Source organism: Podarcis melisellensis (assembly GCF_964234715.1).
Source record: "Podarcis melisellensis genome assembly, chromosome: 2".
Classification (NCBI taxonomy): Eukaryota; Metazoa; Chordata; class Lepidosauria; order Squamata; family Lacertidae; genus Podarcis; species Podarcis melisellensis.
The window spans coordinates 120,668,454-120,692,013 of record NC_138529.1 but is presented as its reverse complement, the minus strand read 5'-3'; the positions used below and the strand labels follow the sequence as shown (position 1 = coordinate 120,692,013).

Below are 23,560 nucleotides of genomic sequence, written 5' to 3'. Positions count from 1 at the left end.
CCAACAAACCCACAGATGACTGATTATGCGATGTGGATGTTCTGTTTTGCTTCATTCTAGTGGCTGCAATTTCTTGCAGGATTAAGAAAGCAGGGACTTGACACTTTTCACTGACTGGAGGCTTTATAATTTGTTGCAGGGTAGCAGGTATGGTAGCATACTGGAATCTCCTGTCCTTCATGATTGCCATCCATGAGATTAATCAGGATCCCGGGATCTCACCCAACATCACCCTGGGCTATGACATCCATGAGAATTATTTCGATGCAAGGATGACCTATGACGCCACGCTAGATCTGCTCTCTCCTGGGAGGGCCAATGTCCCAAACTACCACTGCGGAAGACAGAAGAAGCCCTTGGTTTTCATTGAAGGGGTCAACTCTGACACCTCACTCCAGATTTCAACTATGCTGGGAACCTACAAAATCCCCCAGGTATGAATACACTAGCATGGGCAACATGGAGAGAACAGCCACTTCTTTGAATAGGAAGCAAACTATGAAACTCACTCCCAGAGGAGGCAGTGAAGGTTCTAAGAGTGAATTAAACCAATTCATGAAGGCAAGGGCTATCAATGGATTCTATGCATGATGACTGTGATCCACATCCCTAGTTGGAGGCACCAATGCTTCTGGGTGCTGAGTTGCTGGGAATCAGATGAGGGCAGAGTGCATTTGTGCTCATGCTGTGCTTGCTGGTTTCCTAGAAGCAGCTGGTTGGCCACTGTGAAAACAGGAGTTGGACTAGATGGGCCATTGGCCTGATCCAGGAGGTTCTCCTTATGTTGAAGGATTTGTCCTGCTGGGTGAAGAAGGGTTTCACAAAGAAAGTCACTATCAGAGTAGTCTAAAGTGGGATTAAGCCTTTTGCAAGGACAGATGCCTCTCAGAAGCTGCAATAAGAAGTTCAGGACTGTGAGCTACTTTAGACTTACAAAGGGAGAAGGGGCTTTTCTCTCTCTCCAGCCGGCACTTTATAAGTGGACAAAGGAGGTGTTTATGGTGAGTTCCGGCACCTCTTTGTATAGGAAAATAGCAGTTTACACGGGGCATGAATCATACATCACGGGGTGGGACAGAAATGCAGCCTCCAGAAGACACCTCAGGGATGGCTTCACACAAGCCTATTTTGGTAACCTGCTGTGATGGAGAATAAATAAATATCTGGCAGAAAAACAAATCTAAGGAACGAAACTCATGTGAAACTAACACGCAGGTGATCTAAAAATTGAACCCTCCCCTGAACAAAATAATAACAGTAGAAAACTCTCTATATCTTCCTTTTCTTCCTAGGTCAGTTATGCTTCTGTTCATCATGCCCTTGACAAAACACAATCTCCTTTGCTCTACCGAATGACCCCAAATGAAGAACCCCCAGGCTCAGGGATTATCAAACTACTCCTGCATTTCAGGTGGACTTGGATCGGGCTCATAGCTCCTGACTCTGACAATGGAGAAAGGTTTCTGAGCACCCTGGCACCTGCTCTTGCTAAGGATGGTGTCTGCCTTGCTTTCTCACAAACCATTTCACGAGAAAATCTGTTTAAACCAGATGAGTACACAAAGCTCATGAAGAAGATTTCACTTTCCATGGACAGGAGAATCCATGTGTTTCTTTACTATGGGGAATCTCAGTCCAGCACTGAAGCTGCAATGGTACTTCACACAGTGGGTGAAACCCTGGAACCCATTACTGGGAAAGTTTGGATCACAATAGCTTTCTCATATGCTAGCTCCAACATGCTTCCCAAATTCCTTCAGTACAAACGCATTAATGGATATTTTTCTTTGTTTATCCAGACGAAAAAGAGATCAAAACACGAGGGTATTCTGCCGGTTTACAGCATCATTAGTGATTTCGATAAATCTTGGTTTCAACGCTATCATTGCTTATATTTAAAGCATGTGTTTTCTGTGAAAGGCCAGAAGCGATGCAAAGTGAAGGAGAACTTTTCAGGTTTCCCTCAGGATGTCCTTGAAAGGAGCGTGTTTCAGGACACTTACAGCATTTACAACACGGTCCGAGCTCTGGCCCATGCCTTAAATGCTGCGTACTCCTCTAGATCCAAGAGGGTGGTGATGGTGGGACAGAACAGGTTGGAAGATGAAAAAGTCCAAGCATCACAGGTATTCATTTTTATTCTCTAATGATCTGGAGAGATATTGTTCCATTTTAAATGAAAATCAGTTCAATAACAGATTCATAGATCCATTTCCTTTAATTAACAGAAATTTACCAAGCATTAAAAAAGAGGAGATAAATAAGGTTATAAAATACTGTAGGTCAAAATGAATGATACAGAATTGATAGACCTTTCAATAGTTACCTTGATCTGCTGGACTATGGACTGCTAGCAATAATCATGTCACCCTTTCAAAAAGAAGACTAAAGATTCCTCAAAAAGAAATGACATTCATATTAAATCTCCATTCATATACATTCCTACGTATACCATCATGATTATTTCAATCATAATCATATCTCACTTTCCTAATATCAAAGACAAGCAAAGCATTCCAAAGTTATAGCAAGATAGAATTCTACTGCATGTAAGAAGTTCCAAAGTTTCTTCACAAATCCATTACAAGGCTCCCTTGTAAAGGCTCCCTGGTCAAGGAGATGGTGGAGACTGTTCCACTGTTGAACAGCTCTTAGGGCCAGAAAGTTCTTAGTAACGCAAGTCAGATCAGTCCTCTCATGTACGGTCAAATCTTGAAAGAGCATGGTTTTAACATGGACTGCTCTGGTGGTGTGAGAGGGGTGGAACAAGGAACAGAGACCAAACACCTAGGCCTCCACCCCTGATGGTGGCCAGCCCCCTCCCCACTCCAGCTATGCTTTCCCCTGCCCACCACCACAAGAATTGGGGCAGCATATTGACCACGCCCTGCTTACCTGCCCACCTGAAAGTATTAAATCATTTCCATTCACCCCGTTTACACTTGGGGGATTAGGCCACAGAATACTAAGCTAAGGCACATTATTAGACATGCCCCACACTGTCGGAAGAAGATGTTAGATCCCCTAGCTACTTTCCTCCCACTGACTCTCATTCAGAGGGGGAACTCCGCCAAACCAAACTTTCCTTTCTCACCCTGGTTGAGGGTCACAAGCCTGCCTCATGCAGTTCCAGGCCTGCAAGTCTGTAGCCTGTCTGGTAGCTGCCACAACCACATCCACAGCCATAGCTTGGAGCAGGACTCTGAGAGGAGGTGCCATTCCCTCCCCAACCCCAACACAGAGGCTCTTGGACGCAACCTATTTCTCAGGCTGCTCAGCTGAAGGAAAAACCTATTCTGAAAGACCTCAGGTATATTGGGAACTATTATTATTATTATTATTATTACTACTACTACTACTACTACTACTATTTATACTCCGCCCATCTGGCTGGGTTTCTCCAGCCACTCTGGGCGGCTTCCAACAAAGTATTAAAATAAAGTATGTTAAACATTTAAAACTTCCCTAAAGAGGGCTGCCTTCAGATGTCTTCTAAAATTCTGGTAGTTGTTCTTCTCTGGTGGGAAGGCATTCCACAGGGCAAGTGCCACTACCGAGAAGGCCCTCTGCCTGGTTCCCTGTAACTTGGCTTCTCACAGTGAGGAAACAGCCAGAAGGCCCATGGCACTAGACCTCAGTGTCCGGCCAGAACGATGGGGGTGGAGATACTCCTGCAGATATACAGTGGTACCTCGGGTTAAGTACTTAATTCGTTCTGGAGGTCTGTTCTTAACCTGAAACTGTTCTTAACCTGAAGCACCACTTTAGCTAATGGGGCCTCCTGCTGCCGCTGCGCCGCCCAAGCACGATTTCTGTTCTCATCCTGAAGCAAAGTTCTTAACCAGAAGCACTATTTCTGGATTAGCGGAGTCTGTACCCTGAAGCGAATGTAACCCGAAGCGTATATAACCTGAGGTACCACTGTACTGGAAATAGAAAAGAGCTCCATGGCTACTATGTGCCTAGATAATATGTGAACCACCTGGGTGGAAATAGCCACTGTCACGGCCACCCAGGACGGGTCCCAGCTCACAAGAGACCTCACTCCGTTGCAGTTTATTTACAGGAAAAGTTTATTGAAGATTTCTGCTTCTCGTACAGTTCAGCATCGTGGCCGTACGTCTGTCACGTTAGACCGCTGAAGTCCCCTCTGACTCCTCCCCTCTTCCACACCAACTTAATAGCCTGGCTCTAGACCACCTCTTCCTCTCCTTTCTTTTCCGCAGGGTCTTCCTGCCCCCCTGGGTTCCCTCTCTCCGTGACTCGCCTGAGGCTGAATCCTCTGCCGCCTCTTCCCCCCTCCTTCTGGCTTTAGGGCCGGGCTCCTCCCCTGAGCTCTCTCCACTTCCGCGCGCCTCTACGTTTGAACTTGGCGCGCGTACGTTGCTGCTGACCTTTCTTTCGACCGCTACACCACCCCTTGTTCTGCTCTCCACCCTTTCCGGCTGAACACCTTGCTCCAACCCCCTTTCTCTGTTCTCTCCTAATCCTGCTCCCTCCGAGAGGCTGACGACTCCACCCCCTTTTCTCCGTTCCGGCTGAGACGCCTCTTGCTGCGTCTGTCTTCCACTGGGCTCCTCTCCGCTTCTCCCTTCTCCTCCCTTTTGCTTGATTAAGGTAACCCCCTTTTGAGAATCCTCTGACTCGCTGCTCAGACTCGTGGATTCCCTCAGAATTCCGTCATCTTCTTCCTCATCCTTCTGCCCCTCCTCCCACTCGCTCTCCGTCTCCTCTGTCATCTCCTCCTCTCTCCCAGAAACCCTGACATCCATCCCCCCCTCGAAGCCCCCCCTTCCCCCCTCCCGCTCGCCGGGTGCAGGTTGAGGAAAACGTGGTTCTTCCGGGGTCGGTTCAGGATACAAGTTGTCCACTTCAACGTTCTCCTCTGTCATCTCCGTATATGTGTGTTCGAACTCGGGTTCCCCACCCACAGACCTCACAGTCTCTTCCTCCATCACTGCTTCTCCTGGCGCTGCCTGCCAAGGACCTACCATCCATCTCTGACTCCATGCCTCCCTTGGCTGATCCACCCACCAACAAGGGCCTGTCTCCTCCCCCCCCAGGCTCGGATCCCTGGTCGGGCTTGTTTCGGGCGTATGGCCCTCGGGTGAGGAGAAACCCTCGAACGTGCTGTCTGACAAAGTGGGCGTGAAAAGCCAATCATCAAAATACTCCTCGGGCATGGGCTTGTGCGGAAAAAGTGCATGGAACTCCTCCTTCAACAGGGGTTCGTCCAACGCGTAACCCGGCACCCAGCTATTGGCAGAGGCCGGAGTGCCTTCCCTGGCTAGAAAATATTCAACTCCCTCCTCCCCCCATCTCGAGTCCAGTATCTCTGTGACCTCGTTAAGAGGTTCTGGTCTTGGCGATTCCCCCCCCTCAGGCGCCCTCCTACGTGGCTCTGGGAGTGCTCCTGACTCTTGAAACCTGTGTGGGGTTTTGTAGGGAGTGAGCACCGACCTATGAAAGACCGGGTGCACCCTGGAACCCTCCGGAAGGGCTAGACGAAAAGCCACCGGATTGATCTTAGCCTCAACTTGATATGGCCCTAGCTGCCTGTGTCCTAACTTCTTCTTGGCCAATGACCTGGCCGGCATCGCGTGGGCTGCTAACCACACCCAGTCCCCAATCTGGATGTCCTCTCCCGCCCTCCTGTGCTTATCGACCTGCACCTTATACGCCTGTTTTGCCAGCTCCAAATGTCTCCGCAGCTCCTCGTGCACCTCTTGCAACTCCGCTGCAAACTGGTCGGCATCTTGAGGCCCCCCCCCTCCTGGTGCCGCAAATCTCGGGAAGGTTCTGGGATGACGGCCATTGTTCGCGAAGAAAGGCGTCACCCCGGTGGATGCGTGTTTCGTGTTGTTGTAGGCGAATTCAGCCATCGGCAGATAGTCCACCCACGCCGCAGGTCGCTGGTTGGCGTAGCACCGCAGGTACTGCTGCATGATCGCGTTGACCCTCTCCGCTTGACCGTTGGTTTGTGGATGTCTCGCCGATGTCAGGTTGATTTTGACGTGCAAGATGCCCAGAAGCTTTCGCCAGAAAGTGGAAACAAACTGGCGCCCCCTGTCGGACAAGACGGACTGCGGAAGTCCATGCACTCTGAAGACGTGATCGGTGAAGAGCTTTGCGGTCTGTTCTGCCGTCGCCACCTTGGCACAAGGGATGAAATGCGCCATCTTGGTGAACAAGTCCACCACCACTAACACCGCCGTCTTACCTCTGGAGCTGGGCAGGTCCGTAACAAAGTCCAACGCTACCCTCTCCCACGGTTGCTGCGGTGTCTCCAGCGGTTCTAGCAATCCCGCCTGCTTCTGGTGCACTGGTTTGGACCTCTGGCAGATATCACACCTGGCGACGTAGTCCGCCACCTCTCCTCTCATCTGGGGCCACCAAAAGTCTCTAGCCACCAACTCCATCGTCTTCTCTTTGCCGAAATGGCCTGCACTAGGGGCGTCATGCAATTGTTGCAGAACCTTGGCTCGAAGATCGTCGGTGGGCACGTAAAGGGCACCCTTACGAGTCAAAAGTCCATCTTGCAATTGGAACTCATCGTTGTCTCGCGACCCTCCGCGTAGCTCCTCCATCTTGGACTGTGCAAACTGATCCCTTTGCAACGCGCGTCGCACCGCGTCCAGGTCGACTGCGATGGTAGCGCACGTCCACGCCTGCGGTGCGAAAATGTGCTTTGCTGCGATTGGAGCTGCTTCCTCCAAGTATTGCGGCTTTCGGGACAGCGCGTCTGCAATAACATTGGAGTCTCCTGGGATGTATTCTATTTTGAAGTCGAAATCCGCAAAGAACTCCGCCCAGCGCATGTGTCGCTGGGTCTGTAACTTAGCCGTCCGCCAATACTCTAAGTTCTTGTGATCCGTGCGGACTTGCACCGTGTGCTTGGCTCCTATTAAGAAGTGTCGCCACGCTTTGAAAGCTGCATGAATGGCCAACAACTCCCTGTCCCATATGGTATAATTGCGCTCCGTCTTGCTGAGCTTCCGGGAGTAGAACGCACCCGGTCTCCAGTTGCCTTGTGAATCCTCTTGCAAAAGAACGGCCCCAACCGCTCTGTCTGACGCATCGGTCTCTACCCGCATGGGTCTGCCGGGATTCACGTGGAGCAGCTGCTCTTCGGAGGCGAAAAGACCTTTAAGCGTCCGGAAGGACCGCTCCGCTTTTTCGGTCCAGACGAACTTCTTCTTCTTGGAACTGAGGGTGTCAGTGATAGCCGCCGTCGCGTTCGCAAAACCTTTAATAAACTTGCGGTAAAAATTGGCAAAGCCGATGAACCTCTGGACCTCTTTCCGATTTCGAGGGCTTTTCCAGTCCAACAGCGCTTGAACCTTAGCCCTGTCCATGGCCAGTCCCTCGTCGGACAACTTGTAGCCAAGGAAATCAACCTCTCTGACATCAAACTGGCATTTTTCCAACTTGGCGTACAGCCTGTGGTCCTTCAGCCTCTGCAGGACCTCCCTCACGTCCTTATCGTGATCCTCCGGCGATTCCGAGAAAATCAGGATATCGTCGAGAAAGCAGACACACTTCTTGTAGAGGAGACCTGCTAGCACGTGGTGCATAAATGCTTGAAAAACGTGGCTGCCATTTTGGAGACCGAAAGGCATGACTCTGTATTCGTATGTGCCCAGAGGGGTGAACATGGCGGTCTTCCACTCATCTCCTTTCCGGATGCGGATGAGATTGTAAGCTCCACGTAGGTCCAGCTTGGTGAAAATCTTGCCCCTCCTGACGGTCGCTAAAAGGTCGTCAATCTTGGGCATGGGGAAAGCTTTGGGCTTAGTCAAGCTGTTTATGAACCTGTAATCCACTATAAGCCTTTTTTGGGGCGTGTTTTTCTTCTTCACAAAGAACACAGGGCTGCCACCCGCTGCTTTAGATTCCTGGATGAAACCTCGCTTGAGGTTATGGTCTATGAACTCCCGAAGCTCTTGCATCTCGTCTTCCGACATGGAGTACAGCTTGGCAGCAGGCAGTTGCGCCCCTGGCACTAAATCAATCGCGCAGTCGTAAGGTCTGTGAGGCGGCAACTTGTCAGCTTCCTTCTCACAGAAAACCTCCAAGAAGTCCTGGTACTTGTGAGGCACTGTTTGCACCATACCCAGATGCAACTGCTGCTCGGCTTCTCCTCCCTGATCGGTCTGAAAGCAATGCTGAGCACAATACGATGAACAAAAGGTGATCTGCCGCTGGTACCACGCAACCGCGGGACTGTGCCTCTCCAGCCAACTCATGCCTAACACGATGGGTGTGTCCGATAAGTGGGTGACATTGAAACTAATAAGTTCTCGATGGTTGCCAATCTGCATCATCATGGGAGGGGTTTGCTGCACCACTTGCCCCCCCAGCAACTTCCTGCCGTCTACCGTGACCACGTTTAGAGGCGTCGTTGCAGGCAGGAGCGCCATGTTGTGCTGCTTGACGAACTGCAGTCCCACGAAGTCGGCGTTGCTTCCCGAATCGATCGTTATTGGAACCTCGAGGAGTCTCCCATCAGGCAACTGGAGTGTTGCTGTGAGCAGAACTGCCGGTCTGGGAGGCAAAGGGTCCACGCTCTGCAGTGATGCTGGGGGCTTGTCTACAGATCCGCCTGGCTGAGCCCCAGTAGCTCTGCTTCCAGCCAGGCACTGTCGTTTCCCTGAAGCTGCTCCCCTGGTTGCACCTCTGCTGTTACAGTTGCCAGTGCTGCAGTGTGCTTCTGGAGCCTCTGGGGGCACTCTTTCGCCATATGGTGCGCACTGTCACAGATGTAACACTTCCTGGTTCCTCTAGGAGGCTTCGCTTTGGCTGCACCAGGGACAGGGCTCTGGGATGGCTTCTGAGCCCTAGCACCACCAATCTCCATCGGCTCCTCGCTGTCCTTCCCCATTGGCGAGGGGTGCGCACGGCTGAAATCCCTGTGCACAAAAGGGAGAGTCCTCGCTTGCGCACGCGCTTGGGGCCCGTCCTCCTCGTGCCACGGACGTCCCTCATGTCGAATTCCAATAGCTAAAGCCCGTTGCACCACGTCTTCTAGGGTCTGGGGTCTGTCCCCCCTAGCGATCTCATCCTTGATGGGGGGGCTCAATCCCTCCCAAAAAAGATCTCTGACCGGCTTACTGTCCTTTGGCCAATCTAAGGCGGTGAGCAATGCAAAAAATTTAGAGTGGTATTGGCGCACAGTCGCTTTCCCCTGCCTCAGCCCGTGCATTTGACGGCGCGCAATGTCCACATCCACAGAGGATTGAAAACAAGAATCCATCGCTTTGATGAACGCAGTTGAATTGCGACGGGCCGGTCCATCTTCGCGCCACAGATTGCGTAGCCAAGCCCTGGCCTCCCCATGCAGGTGCGAAACAATGAACCCCACTTTCTCCTCCTCATCTTTAAAATCGTGACGGAGTAAATGCAGTGCATATACGACGTCCGCTCTGAAATTGGGATAGTCTTGCAAGTTGCCATTAAAATGCGGAACCAGGGCACCCCCCCTCCGTCCAAGCGCAATGCCCTCCGCTCTGGAACCTGGGGCCCCCGCCCTGTCCGCGTGTTCCCACCTTGCCTGCAAATCCTGGCACGTCTTCTCCAAGTCGTCATTCTTCTTCTGCGAAGCAATGACTGCCGATGTGAGAGCGGTAACCTGATCCCGCAGTGCAACCAGCTGCTCCTCAGCGCTCATGGCTGCTCCCGTTCGTGAGCTTCGCAAAAAAAATTTTTGCTTTCTGAGAGGGGACTTACTGTCACGGCCACCCAGGACGGGTCCCAGCTCACAAGAGACCTCACTCCGTTGCAGTTTATTTACAGGAAAAGTTTATTGAAGATTTCTGCTTCTCGTACAGTTCAGCATCGTGGCCGTACGTCTGTCACGTTAGACCGCTGAAGTCCCCTCTGACTCCTCCCCTCTTCCACACCAACTTAATAGCCTGGCTCTAGACCACCTCTTCCTCTCCTTTCTTTTCCGCAGGGTCTTCCTGCCCCCCTGGGTTCCCTCTCTCCGTGACTCGCCTGAGGCTGAATCCTCTGCCGCCTCTTCCCCCCTCCTTCTGGCTTTAGGGCCGGGCTCCTCCCCTGAGCTCTCTCCACTTCCGCGCGCCTCTACGTTTGAACTTGGCGCGCGTACGTTGCTGCTGACCTTTCTTTCGACCGCTACACCACCCCTTGTTCTGCTCTCCACCCTTTCCGGCTGAACACCTTGCTCCAACCCCCTTTCTCTGTTCTCTCCTAATCCTGCTCCCTCCGAGAGGCTGACGACTCCACCCCCTTTTCTCCGTTCCGGCTGAGACGCCTCTTGCTGCGTCTGTCTTCCACTGGGCTCCTCTCCGCTTCTCCCTTCTCCTCCCTTTTGCTTGATTAAGGTAACCCCCTTTTGAGAATCCTCTGACTCGCTGCTCAGACTCGTGGATTCCCTCAGAATTCCGTCATCTTCTTCCTCATCCTTCTGCCCCTCCTCCCACTCGCTCTCCGTCTCCTCTGTCATCTCCTCCTCTCTCCCAGAAACCCTGACATCCACCTTTCTTAAATGCTGCCATCTTCTCTGTCATTCTAGTTTCACCGTTTCCTGAGTGATTTTCAGTTCTACAATGCTTCTATGGGTGGAATATATTTAGATGAGAATGGGGACCTGACAGCTGAATTTGACCTGGTGAACATTGTGATGCTTCCCAATGACTCCCTTCACGTAGGGAAAGTTGGGAGTCTGGAGAGAGAGGGATCCGCAGGCGTAAAATTCACCATTGATCAGGATGCCATCGTGTGGCCCCTTTGGTTTAATAAGGTGGGTTAAATCATTCAGATACATTTGATTATGATCCAAAAAGGAAAAAGACAACAGAGGATATTGGGTTGAAAGGGATTTTAGTTTTGTAGGAAGAGTCATCCCTACTTCAACTCCCAGGAGCATGTTTATGAAAGTAATATGTTTTGCCTCAACTTCCATCACTTCACACTTGTTTGCCTTGAATTACATTTGCCAATTTATTGCTCAACCACTCAAGTTTGGAGAGGTTCTTTTGGAGGTCTTCACAATCTATTTTTGTGTAAAATTCCCTTAAAATTTTAGTAAAGGTAAGGTTAGACCCAGTCTAATTCAGTCGAATCCAACTAGGGGTTGTGGTGATCAGCTCTGCTTTCAGGCTGAGGAAGCCGGCATTGTCTGTAGACAGCTTTTCCAGGTCATGTGGCCAGAATGACTAAACCGCTTTGGTGCAACGGGACACCGGGACACGTGCCAGAGGGCACAAAAATGCTATTTACCTTCCCATAGCAACGGTACCTATTGATCTACTGCAGAGGTGTGCTTTTTATCTGCTAGGTTGGCAGGAACTGGGACAGAGCAGCTAGAGCTCACCCCATGGTGTGGATTCAGACTGCCCACCTTCCCATTGGCAAGCCCAAGAGGCTCAGTGGTTTGGACCACAGCGCCACCTACAGTTTATTATCATCATCAAATATGGCTGCCTGAATGCTCACCCCTATCTGTAGACAACTATGAAGAAGGTAAAAACCACAGGTCCAAGGACCAATCCTTGGGCAATGGGAATCCATTTTCTACTTCTCTGCATTTGGAGGACTGTCCACTCCACCAAAAACCACTCCACCAGACCTACTGCTTGCCCGGGCGAAAGATTCCTATTGGCTCCAGTATTTTTGAATAGATAGACATACCACTAATTCCTGACAATCTTTCTTTATGGGCAGACTGTTCCTCAATCCAGATGTGCTGAGAGCTGTCATATTGGGGATGTCAAGGTCATCCGGGAAGGAGAGCCACTTTGCTGCTATGATTGTGCTCCCTGTGTAAAAGGGACAATCTCTGCTGTGGAAGGCAAGTGAGAGAAGGAATAGGGCAACTTTTGTAGTCCTGTCCAACACAGTATTATTTCTTTATTTTATTCCCCCCCCCCCATAAAACCTTTACCCAAGGTTGTGGCATCTGCTTTTCACGCAACAGATTGCCGATTCAAGTCATAGTATCTCCCGCTGGGGCTGGGAATGTCCCTTGCTTGAGACCCTGGGTGCTCAAATGACTCATCTTCCTTTCAGATGCAGACCACTGCACCAAATGTCCAGAAGATCAGCACTCAAACAAGGATCGAGATCAATGTGTTCCCAAGATTATCACTTTCCTGTCCTATGAAGACTATTTGGGGATTCTCTTGTCTTCCTTTACCTTGGTATTCTCCTTAATCACAGGCTTGGTGTTAGGAATTTTCATTAAATACTCAGAAACTCCCATAGTCAAAGCCAACAACAGAGACCTTTCCTACATCCTCTTTGTATCCCTCTTGCTCTCCTTTTTGTCTTCCTTGCTCTTCATTGGCCAGCCAAGAAAAGCCACCTGTCTTCTCCAACAAATTGCATTTGTCCTCATCTTTTCAGTTGCTGTCTCTTCTTTGCTGGCCAAAACCATTACCGTTGTGCTGGCTTTCCTGGCCACAAAGCCAGGGAACAAAATGAAGAAATGGCTGGGGAGGACTCTGGCCAATGCTGTTGTCCTTTCCTGTTCCAGTGTCCAAGTTGTCATCTGCACCACCTGGCTGGGAATATCTCCCCCATTCCCAGACTCAGATATGAACTCCCAACCTACAGAGATTATCCTGCAATGTAATGTAGGGTCTTCTGCTATGTTTTATGGTGCCTTTGGCTATATGGGCTTCCTGGCTGCCATCTGCTTCACGGTGGCTTTCCTAGCCAGGAAGCTGCCTGGAGCCTTCAATGAAGCCAAGTTGATCACCTTCAGCATGCTGGTCTTCTGCAGTGTTTGGGTGTCCTTTGTGCCCACCTACCTGAGCACCAAGGGGAAATACATGGTAGCCGTGCAGGTCTTCTCTATGTTGGCCTCCAGTGCTGGGCTCCTGGGCTGCATCTTCCTTCCCAAGTGCTACATTATTGTACTGAGACCTGATCTGAACACAAAGGAGCACCTGACAACAAAAACAAAAGATGGAATTTGATTCTTAATGCGCTTTTCCCACCAAGGGAATCTCCGTGCAGCACAATACTTATGAAAAGAAGCTATTTCCCTTTCAGGTGTTTATTATGAGCTACTCTTGTAACTATTTTTTAATCTATCCAAAACCTAACATGTCATTTCCAAAGTGAATGCACAGTCATCCCAGGATGATCAGAAGCCCTTTTGATTTAATGTATCTCTAAATAGGAACCCTTTTCAGAACTTGATTCAGATATATCCTCTTAATATGCCCGGGTGATCTTTATATCTGTGTCACCCTGACTGGTGTTGCATGATCTTATTTTCCACAAATAAATTTGTACCTGTAACTTATGTGCCGCACACAGAGTCTGAAATTTTCTTCCTTTTGTGCAGAAGGAAGTGGATTTGGCACAAGGCTGCACAACTGGAATATCCAGTGAAATGCAGAAAGCAGCCAGGAGCAGAGAAGCTTAGGGGTTAATCAGGCAGACCATCAGCTCGCTTCATCTCCTCCAGCCCTAGGAATGCAGGATGCCAAGGGGACGACTGATAGCACGAGAGACGGGGGACAAAGCCAACACTCTTCGAAAGTGTGAACAGGCGGGACCATAGACAGGAAAAGTGGAAGTCGGAGCTGAGCCAATTAGTTCGTGCCATCGCTGTATGGGAGGTCTGTTAGACAGGAAGAAAAACAAAGGGCGCAAACAGAGCCGGTTCAGTATATTCTGTAGAAAAAGAAAGGAGAGTTCAGGAAGGGTCCTCATGATTAATGACAGTGGTACGTTACAGCCACCGGAGTTATCTGTTGTTGTTTTTTTGCAATAAATCCTCTTTTTAATTATCTTCGCGTACTGCGTTATCAAGGTGAGAACCTGGACTCCTGATATATGGGGAGGTTCCACAGGAGGTTTTGCAATTCACCATTTTAAACCTTAAACTTGACACAAATGCCCAGTGTATCGCTTCCAACCATTTCTTGTAAGTCCGCAAAATAATCTGCTCCTAAAGGAAATTGAAGACGAATTCTGAAAACTTAGAGATATTCTATCTGCCATGTTCTTGAGTGGGAAGAGCCTGAGCTAAAAGGGGCTGCACTCCTCTGGGTGGAAGAGGTACACAGCTTTGGGGTCCAGCAAGATTATCACTGGAAGCTCAGATTTCACTGCCCACGTTAGTGCTTAAAACTCTTAAATAACTTGGGCCCCCAAAATCTTGATAGGTCATCTTCATCCCTACAGATACTCCTGAGTGTTATGATTGTTGTCATTTGGAGAAATGGGTGAAATGGCACAAAGTTCTTGGTCCATGTCTTGAGCAACCCTCCCTCCACATCTGGATGATGGTTAGAGTTAGCTGGATGCCTGGAGCTTGACTCATCTGCCCTCCCTTTCCGTAGGGAACGTGTGTGTCAGGGGTTCAGAAGGAGAGACACAGGAGGGGGAACAAATGGAGAGTGAGGGGGAGGAGTACGAAGAGGGAGAAGGCAGTGACAGCGGCCAGAGTCATTCCACAAGCCTCTCTAGCGAATCGGAGGACTCACAGAAGGGAGCGCCGATGACCAGAGCAAAGGGGGTTCCAGGGGGGAAACCCCAGGAGGGAGGGGTCAGCGGGGAGTCCCTGAGCAGTAGCTCGAAATCAGGACCAGCTTCCCCACCAGAGCGCAGTGGAGAGGGGGAGTCCCAGGAGTCGGGAACAGTGTTCTCGCCACCAGCGGGAGGAAAGGAGTCAGGTTTGGCTACGCCCACATCAGGAAGTGGGGAAACGGTCAGAAGGAAGGTTACCGGGTGGGCGCGCGCGCCAAGTTCAAATGTACAGGCGAGCGGCACAGCAGGGAGTCCTGACAGGGAGCCAGGTCCTAAAGCCCGCCAGAAGGAAGGGCGAGACTCAGGGGGGTCAGCGTCAGAGGAATCCAGGAAGGAAGTAGCACCAGAGGGCAGAAGGACACAGCGAAGGAAAGAGCAGCGCAGGAGGTGGAGCCGGGCTAGAATCTTAAACTGGTGTGGGTTCAGTAGCGAGTCAGAGGGTACTTAGCCGGTCTAGCGTCAAGACGTGGGTCTGCGCGCCCAGAGCTTGGAAATGGAAACTAAACTCCAATAAAGACTTTTGTATATAACATCCACTGGGCATTGGTCCTCTGTGAGCTGGGACCTAGCGGCAGTACCTGACAGTGTGCATAAGGTATAAAGCCAAGGTTGGATTCCACAGCAATTCCACAGCTACAGGGAACCAGGCAGAGGGCCTTCTCAGTATTGGCACCTGCCCTTTGGAACGCCCTCCCATCAGATGACAAAGAGATAAACAACTACCTAACATTTAGAAGACATCTGAAGGCAGTCCTGTTCAGGGAAGTTTTTAATGTGTGACATTTTAATGTATTTTTCATCTTTGTTGGAAGCCGCCAAGAGTGGCTGGGGAAACCCAGCCAGATGGGCGGGGTGCAAATAATAAATTATTATTATTATTATTATTGGCAGGAGTGCAAGGTATCAGCAGAAAAGCTGAAGGCCACAGAATACTAATCTAAGGCACATTATTAGACATGCCCCACACTGTCAGAAAAAGATGTTAGTTCCTCTAGCTGCTTTCCTCCCACTGACTCTCATTCAGAGGGGGAACTCCACCAAACCAAACTTCCTTTTCAATTAGGATCTCACCCTGGTTGAGGGTCACAAGCCTGCCTCATGCAGTTCCAGGCCTGCAAGTCTGCAGCCTGTCTGGTAGCTGCCACAACCACATCCACAGCCATAGCTTGGAGCAGGACTCTGAGAGGAGGTGCCATTCCCTCCCCAGCCCTGACACAGAGGCTCTTGGACGGAACCTATTTCTTGGTCTGCTCAGCTATTGGAAAGAGCCCATTCTGAAAGACCTGAAGTATATTGGGGAAATGATATACCAATGGTCCTTAACACCAGTAAAATTGGGGTAAAATTGGCAAAAGATAAAGATGACCTATCAAAATATTGGGGGCCCAAGTTGTTTCAGGGTTTTAAGCACTAACGTGAACAATGAAATCTGAACTTCCAGTGACAATGTTGCTGGACTCCAAAGCCGTGGACCTCGTCCACCCAGAGGAGCGCAGCCCCTTTTAGCTCAGACCATCTTCCCACTCAAGAACATGGAAGATAGAACATCTCTAAGTTTTCAGAATTCATCTTCAATTTCCTTTAGGAGCAGATTATTTTGCGGACCTTCAAGAAACGGTTGGAAGCAATGCACTGGGCATTTGTGTCAAGTTTAAGGTTTAAAATGGTGAATTGCAAAACCTCCTGTGGAACTTCCCTATATATCAGGAGTCCAGGTTCTCACCTTGATAACGTGGTACATGAAGATAATTAAAAAGAGGATTTATTGCAAAAAAACAAAAACAGATAACTCCGGTGACTATAACGTACCACTGTCATTAATCATGATGACCCTTCCTGAACTCTCCTTTCTTTTTCCACAGAATATACTGAACCGGCGCTGTTTGCGCCCTTTGTTTTTCTTCCTGTCTAACAGACCTCCCATACAGCGATTGCATGAACAAATTGGCTCAGCTCCGACTTCCTCTTTTCCTGTCTATTTTCCTGCCTGTTCACTCTTTCAAAAAGTGTTGGCTCTGTTCCCCCACTCTCACGCTATCAGTCGTCCCCTTGGCAACCTGCATTCCTAGGGCTGGAGGAGATGAAGTGAGCTGATGGTCTGCCTGATTAACCCCTAAGCTTCTCTGCTCCTGGCTGCTTTCTGCAACCTGTGGCTGATCTTCACTGAGAGCTGTCTCATTCCTGACATTATATATCAGGGAAAGGAGTCCCTACATTTCACACCGAGGCAGAAATAAGGAGAGGAATATTTACAAGAAGTGGTCACAAAAACAAAGTGAAATAATTTGAAATATATCCAGCTTTCCGATGGATATTCCAGTTGTGCAGCCTTGCGCCAAATCCACTTCCTTCTGCACAAAAGGAAGAAAATGTCAGACTCTGTGTGCGGCACATAAGTTACATGTACAAATTTATTTGTGGAAAATAAGAACACCGGTCAGGGTGACACAGATATAAAGATCACCTGGGCATATTAAGAAGATTTATTTGAAGCATGTTCTGAAAAGGGTTCCTATTTAGTGATACATTAAATCAAAAGGGCCTCTGACCGTCCTGGGATGACTGTGCATTCACTTTGGAAATGACATGTTAGGTTTTGGATAGATTAAAAAATAGTTACAAGAGCAGCTCATAATAAACACCTGAAAGGGAAATAGCTTCTTCTCATAAGTATTGTGCTGCACACAGATTCCCTTGGTGGGAAAAGCGCATTAAGAATCAAATTCCATCTTTTGTTTTTGTTGTCAGGTGCTCCTTTGTGTTCAGATCAGGCCTCAGCACAATAATATAGCACTTGGGAATGAAGATGCAGCCCAGAAGCCCAGCACTGGAGGCCAACATAGAGAAGACCTGCACAGCTACCATGTATTTCCCCTTGGTGCTCAGGTAAGTGGGAACAAAGGACACCCAAACACTGCAGAAGACCAGCATGCTGAAGGTGATCAGCTTGGCTTCATTGAAGGCCCCAGGCAGCTTCCTGGCTAGGAAAGCCACAGTGAAGCAGATGGCAGCCAGGAAGCCCATGTAGCCCAGGGCACCATAAAACATGGCAGAAGACCCTACATTACATTGCAGGATAATCTCTGTAGGCTGCGAGTGCATGTCTGAGTCTGGGAATGGAGGAGATATTCCCAGCCAGGTGGTGCAGATGACAACTTGGACACTGGAACAGGAAAGAACAACAGTGTTGGCCAGAGTCTTCCCCAGCCATTTCTTCACCCTGTTCCCTGGCTTTGTGGCCAGGAAAGCCAGCACAACGGTAATTGTTTAGGCCAGCAAAGAAGAGACAGCAACTGAGAAGATGAGGACAAATGCAATTTGTTGAATAAGACAGGTCGCTTTCCTTGGCTGGCCAATGAAGAGCAAGGAAGACAAAAAGCAGAACAAGAGGGATACAATTAGGATGTAGGAAAGGTCTCTGTTGTTGGCTTTGACTATGGGAGTTCCTGAGTATTTAATGAAAATTCCTAACACCAAGCATGTGATTAAGGAGAATAATAAGGTAAAGAAAGACAAGAGAATCCCCAAATAGTCTTCATAGGACAGGAAAGTGATAATCTTGGGAACACATTGATCTCGGTCCTTGTTTGAGTGCTGATCTTCTGGACATTTGGTGCAGTGGTCTGCATCTGAAAGGAAGAAGAGTCATTTGAGCATCCAGGGTCTCAAGCAAGGGACATTCCCAGCCCCAGCGGGAGATACTATGACTTGAATCAGCAATCTGTTGCATGCAAAGCAGATGCCACAACCTTTGGTAAAGGTTTTATGGGGGGGGGGAATAAATGATACAGTTTTGGACAAGATTACAAAAGTTGCCCTATTCCTTCTCTCACTTGCCTTCCACAGCGGAGACGGTCCCTTTTACACAGGGAGCACAATCATAGCAGCAAAGTGGCTCTCCTTCCCGGATGACCTTGACATCCCCAATATGTCCCCAATATTTCCCCTGCCCACCACCACTGGAATTAGAGCAGCATCTTGACCACGCCCTGCTTACCTGCCCACCTGGAAGCATTAAAGCATTTCCATTCACCCCATTTACAAGTGGGGGATAAGGCCACAGAATACTAATCTAAGGCACATTATTAGACATGCCCCACACTGTCGGAAGAAGATGTTAGTTCCCTTAGCTACTTTTCCCCCACTGCCTCTCATTCAGAGGGGGAACTCCACCAAACCAAACTTTCCATTCAATCTTGCTCTCACCCTGGTTGAGGGTCACAAGCCTGCCTCATGCAGACGGAACCTATTTTTTAGGCTGCTTAGCTGATGGAAGAGCCCATTCTGAAAGACCTCAAGTATATTGGGGAAATGATATACCAATGGTCCTCAACTCCGGTAAAATTGGCAAAAACTTATAAATCAAAATCAAATTCCTGTTGGAGATGCAAGAAAGAAATAGGAACAATGTTTCACATGTGGTGGGAATGCTGACCTATTCAACAATTTTGGAATGAAATATATGAAGAAATCAAAAAGATGTTTAAAATATATTTTAGTAAAAAACCGGAGGCATTCCTTTTAGGTATACAGAGGTACCTCGGGATGCGAAAGGGATCCATTCCGGAGCCCCATTTGCACCCAGAAGCAAACGTAACTAGCGGCGGCACATCTGCGGACCGCGCATCGCTTTTCGCTGCTTCTGCGCATGCGTGTGACGACAATTTGAGTGTCTGCGCAAGCAGCGAAACCCGGAAGTAACACGCTCCGTTACTTCCGAGTTGCAGCGGAGCACAACTCGAATGCACTCAACATGAAGCATATTCAACCCAAGGTATGATTCTAATAACCAAAGATATTCCTGTCAATAAAGGAAAGTATTCCTTTATGCAAGAACAGCTGTCAGGATGCTCATAGCAAAAAACTGGAAAGGGGGGGGGGAAATCACATCAATAAAAGAATGGGAATTAAACTTTGTGATTTTATAAATTTGGCAAGATTCACAGCATTCTTAAGGGGATAATCGGACCAAAAATTAGCAAAGGAATGGGATTGTGTTAAAGAATATATGAAAAACATTGTTGTGGTGTAAGTATAACGGTATGTAATGAATGAAGCTTTGCAGGGTTAAAGAAGTTGAAAAGCGGTGTGAAATGTGTAAAGATAGGGGTAATTTACATTAGACACAACAATTCAGAAAGATTAAAATGTTTGAGGTCTCAAAACAGAGGAAGGAAGTCAATATGTGTATATGTACGTAAAAATTAGTATGATGGCAGGGGACTTTTTTAGTAAGTGTGATTTTTTTTCTTTTCTGGTTTCTGTTTTGATTTGTTTTTGTTGGTTTGTTCTTTTTTTAGGATTTTATGTTTGTAATTTTTGTTCTAAATTTGCATTGAAAATATATTGGGAACATTAAATAGAAAAACCCTCCAGGGCTACTATGTGCCTAGATAATATGTGAACCACCTGGGTAGAAATAGCCACCTTTCTTAAATGCTGCCATCTTCTCTGTCATTCTAGTTTCACCGTTTCCTGAGTGATTTTCAGTTCTACAATGCTTCTATGGGTGGAATATATTTAGATGAGAATGGGGACCTGACAGCTGAATTTGACCTGGTGAACATTGTGATGCTTCCCAACGACTCCCTTCACGTAGGGAAAGTTGGGAGTCTGGAGAGAGAGGGATCCGCAGGCGTAAAATTCACCATTGATCAGGATGCCATCGTGTGGCCCCTTTGGTTTAATAAGGTGGGTTAAATCATTCAGATACATTTGACTATGATCCAAAAAGAAAAAGAAAAAGAAAACAGAGGATATTGGGTTTGGAGAGGTTCTTTTGGAGGTCTTCACAATCTATTTTTGTTTAAAATTCCCTTAAAATTTTAGTAAAGGTAAGGTTAGACCCAGTCTAATTCAGTCGAATCCAACTAGGGGTTGTGGTGATCATCTCTGCTTTCAGGCTGAGGAAGCCGGCATTTGTCTGTAGACAGCTTTTCCAGGTCATGTGGCCAGAATGACTAACCGCTTTGGTGCAACGGGACACCGGGACACGTGCCAGAGCGCACAGAAATGCTATTTACCTTCCCATAGCAACGGTACCTATTGATCTACTGCAGAGGTGTGCTTTTTATCTGCTAGGTTGGCAGGAACTGGGACAGAGCAGCTGGAGCTCACCCCATGGTGTGCATTCAGACTGCCCACCTTCCCATTGGCAAGCCCAAGAGGCTCAGTGGTTTAGACCACAGCGCCACCTACAGTTTATTATCATCATCAAATATGGCTGCCTGAATGCTCACCCCTATCTGTAGACAGCTATGAAGAAGGTAAAAACCACAGGTCCAAGGACCTATCCTTGGGTAATGGGAATCCATTTTCTACTTCTCTGCATTTGGAGAACTGTCCACTCCACCAAAAACCACTCCACCAGACCTACTCCTTGCCACGGGCGAAGGATTCCCATTGGCTCCAGTATTTTTGAATAGATAGACATACCACTAATTCCTGACCATCTTTCTTTATGGGCAGACCGTCCCTCAATCCAGATGTGCTGAGAGCTGTCATATTGGGGATGTCAAGGTCATCCGGGAAGGAGAGCCACTTTGCTGCTATGATTGTGCTCCCTGTGTAAAAGGGACCGTCTCCGCTGTGGAAGGCAAGTGAGAGAAGGAATAGGGCAGCTTTTGTAATCTTGTCCAAAACAGTATCATTTATTCCCCCCCCCCCATAAAACCTTTACCCAAGGTTGAGACATCTGCTTTGCATGCAACAGATTGCCGATTCAAGTCATAGTATCTCCCGCTGGGGCTGGGAATGTCCCTTGCTTGAGACCCTGGGTGCTCAAATGACTCATCTTCCTTTCAGATGCAGAACACTGCACCAAATGTCCAGAAGATCAGCACTCAAACAAGCACCGAGATCAATGTGTTCCCAAGATTATCACTTTCCTGTCCTATGAAGACTATTTGGGGATACTCTTGTCTTTCTTTCCCTTATTATTCTCCTTAATCACAGGCTTGGTGTTAGGAATTTTCATTAAATACTCAGGAACTCCCATAGTCAAAGCCAACAACAGGGACCTTTCCTACACCCTCCTTGTATCCCTCTTGCTCTGCTTTTTGTCTTCCTTGCTCTTCATTGGCCAGCCAAGAAAAGCGACCTGTCTTCTCCAACAAATTGCATTTGTCCTCATCTTCTCAGTTGCTGTCTCTTCATTGCTGGCCAAAACCATTACCGTTGTGCTGGCATTCCTGGCCACAAAGCCAGGGAACAGGGTGAAGAAATGGCTGGGGAAGACTCTGGCCAACACTGTTGTTCTTTCCTGTTCCAGTGTCCAAGTTGTCATCTGCACCACCTGGCTGAGTACCTATCCCCCATTCCCAGACACTGACATGCACTCCCAGCCTACAGAGATTATCCTGCAATGTAATGTAGGGTCTGCTGCTATGTTTTATGGTGCCCTGGGCTACATGGGCTTCCTGGCTGCCATCTGCTTCACTGTGGCTTTCCTAGCCAGGAAGCTGCCTGGGGCCTTCAATGAAGCCAAGCTGATCACCTTCAGCATGCTGGTCTTCTGCAGTGTTTGGGTGTCCTTTGTTCCCACTTACCTGAGCACCAAGGGGAAATACATGGTAGCTGTGCAGGTCTTCTCTATGTTGGCCTCCAGTGCTGGGCTTCTGGGCTGCATCTTCCTTCCCAAGTGCTACATTATTGTACTCAGGCCTGATCTGAACACAAAGGAGCACCTGACAACAAAAACAAAAGATGGAATTTGATTCTTAATTCGCTTTTCCCACCAAGGGAATCTGCGTGCAGCACAATACTTATGAGAAGAAGCGATTTCCCTTTCAGGTGTTTATTATGAGCTGCTCTTGTAACTATTTTTTAATCTATCCAAAACCTAACATGTCATTTCCAAAGTGAATGCACAGTCATCTCAGGACGGTCAGAGGCCCTTTTGATTTAATGTATCACTAAATAGGAACCCTTTTCAGAACATGCTTCAAATAAATCTTCTTAATATGCCCGGGTGATCTTTATATCTGTGTCACCCTGACTGGTGTTGCATGATCTTATTTTCCACAAATAAATTTGTACATGTAACTTATGTGCCGCACACAGAGTCTGACATTTTCTTCCTTTTGTGCAGAAGGAAGTGGATTTGGCACAAGGCTGCACAACTGGAATATCCATCGGAAAGCTGGATATATTTCAAATTATTTCACTTTGTTTTTGTGACCACTTCTTGTAAATATTCCTCTCCTTATTTCTGCCTCGGTGTGAAAGATAGGGATTCTCTTCCCTGATATATAATGCCAGGAATGAGACAGTTCTCAGTGAAGATCAGCCACAGGTTACAGAAAGCAGCCAGGAGCAGAGAAGCTTAGGGGTTAATCAGGCAGACCATCAGCTCACTTCATCTCCTCCAGCCCTAGGATTGCAGGCTGCCAAAGGGACGACTGATAGCGTGAGAGTGGGGGAACAGAGCCAACACTTTTTGAAAGAGTGAACAGGCGGGAAAATAGACAGGAAAAGAGGAAGTCGGAGCTGAGCCAATTAGTTCGTGCAATCGCTGTATGGGAGGTCTGTTAGACAGGAAGAAAAACAAAGGGCGCAAACAGTGCCGGTTCAGTATATTCTGTAGAAAAAGAAAGGAGAGTTCAGGAAGGGTCATCATGATTAATGACAGTGGTACGTTACAGCCACCGGAGTTATCTGTTGTTGTTGTTTTTTTGCAATAAATCCTCTTTTTAATTATCTTCGTGTACCGCGTTATCAAGGTGAGAACCTGGACCCCTGGTATATAGGGAAGTTCCACAGGAGGCTTAGCAATTCACCATTTTAAACCTTAAACTTGACACATATGCCCAGTGTATTGCTTCCCACCATTTCTTGTAGGTCCGCAAAATAATCTGTTCCTAAAGGAAATTGAAGACGAATTTTGAAAACTTAGAGATGTTCTATCTTCCATGTTCTTGAGTGGGAACTAAGATTTTGTATAACTTGCTGTTGAAATGGAATACGCAAGATGAAACGGGTAAATCAGCCATGATTAAGTGGGCACAAGATATTGGTCATAACATTATGTTTGCTGACTGGGAACAGTTGTGGACCA

General features: G+C 48.1%; 1 protein-coding gene and 1 long non-coding RNA gene across 2 annotated transcripts; both read left to right on the top strand.

The window, feature by feature from the left end:
• The first annotated feature begins 1,677 nt into the window (after positions 1-1,677).
• LOC309365442 lies at positions 1,678-11,804 on the top strand. The gene is made up of 3 exons (XR_014166151.1): positions 1,678-2,126; positions 10,535-10,762; positions 11,686-11,804. It is a non-coding gene; the product is annotated as an uncharacterized lncRNA (long non-coding RNA).
• Positions 11,805-19,656: 7,852 nt separating this feature from the next.
• LOC309361426 (vomeronasal type-2 receptor 26-like) lies at positions 19,657-22,220 on the top strand (the record flags this gene model as incomplete). Its single annotated transcript, XM_081896390.1, has 4 exons — positions 19,657-19,698; positions 19,969-20,196; positions 20,974-21,100; positions 21,310-22,220. The coding sequence occupies exons 2-4, from the start codon at positions 20,011-20,013 to the stop codon at positions 22,218-22,220; spliced, it is 1,224 nt and encodes a 407-aa protein (XP_081752516.1). The 5' UTR covers positions 19,657-19,698; positions 19,969-20,010.
• Positions 22,221-23,560: the final 1,340 nt, after the last annotated feature.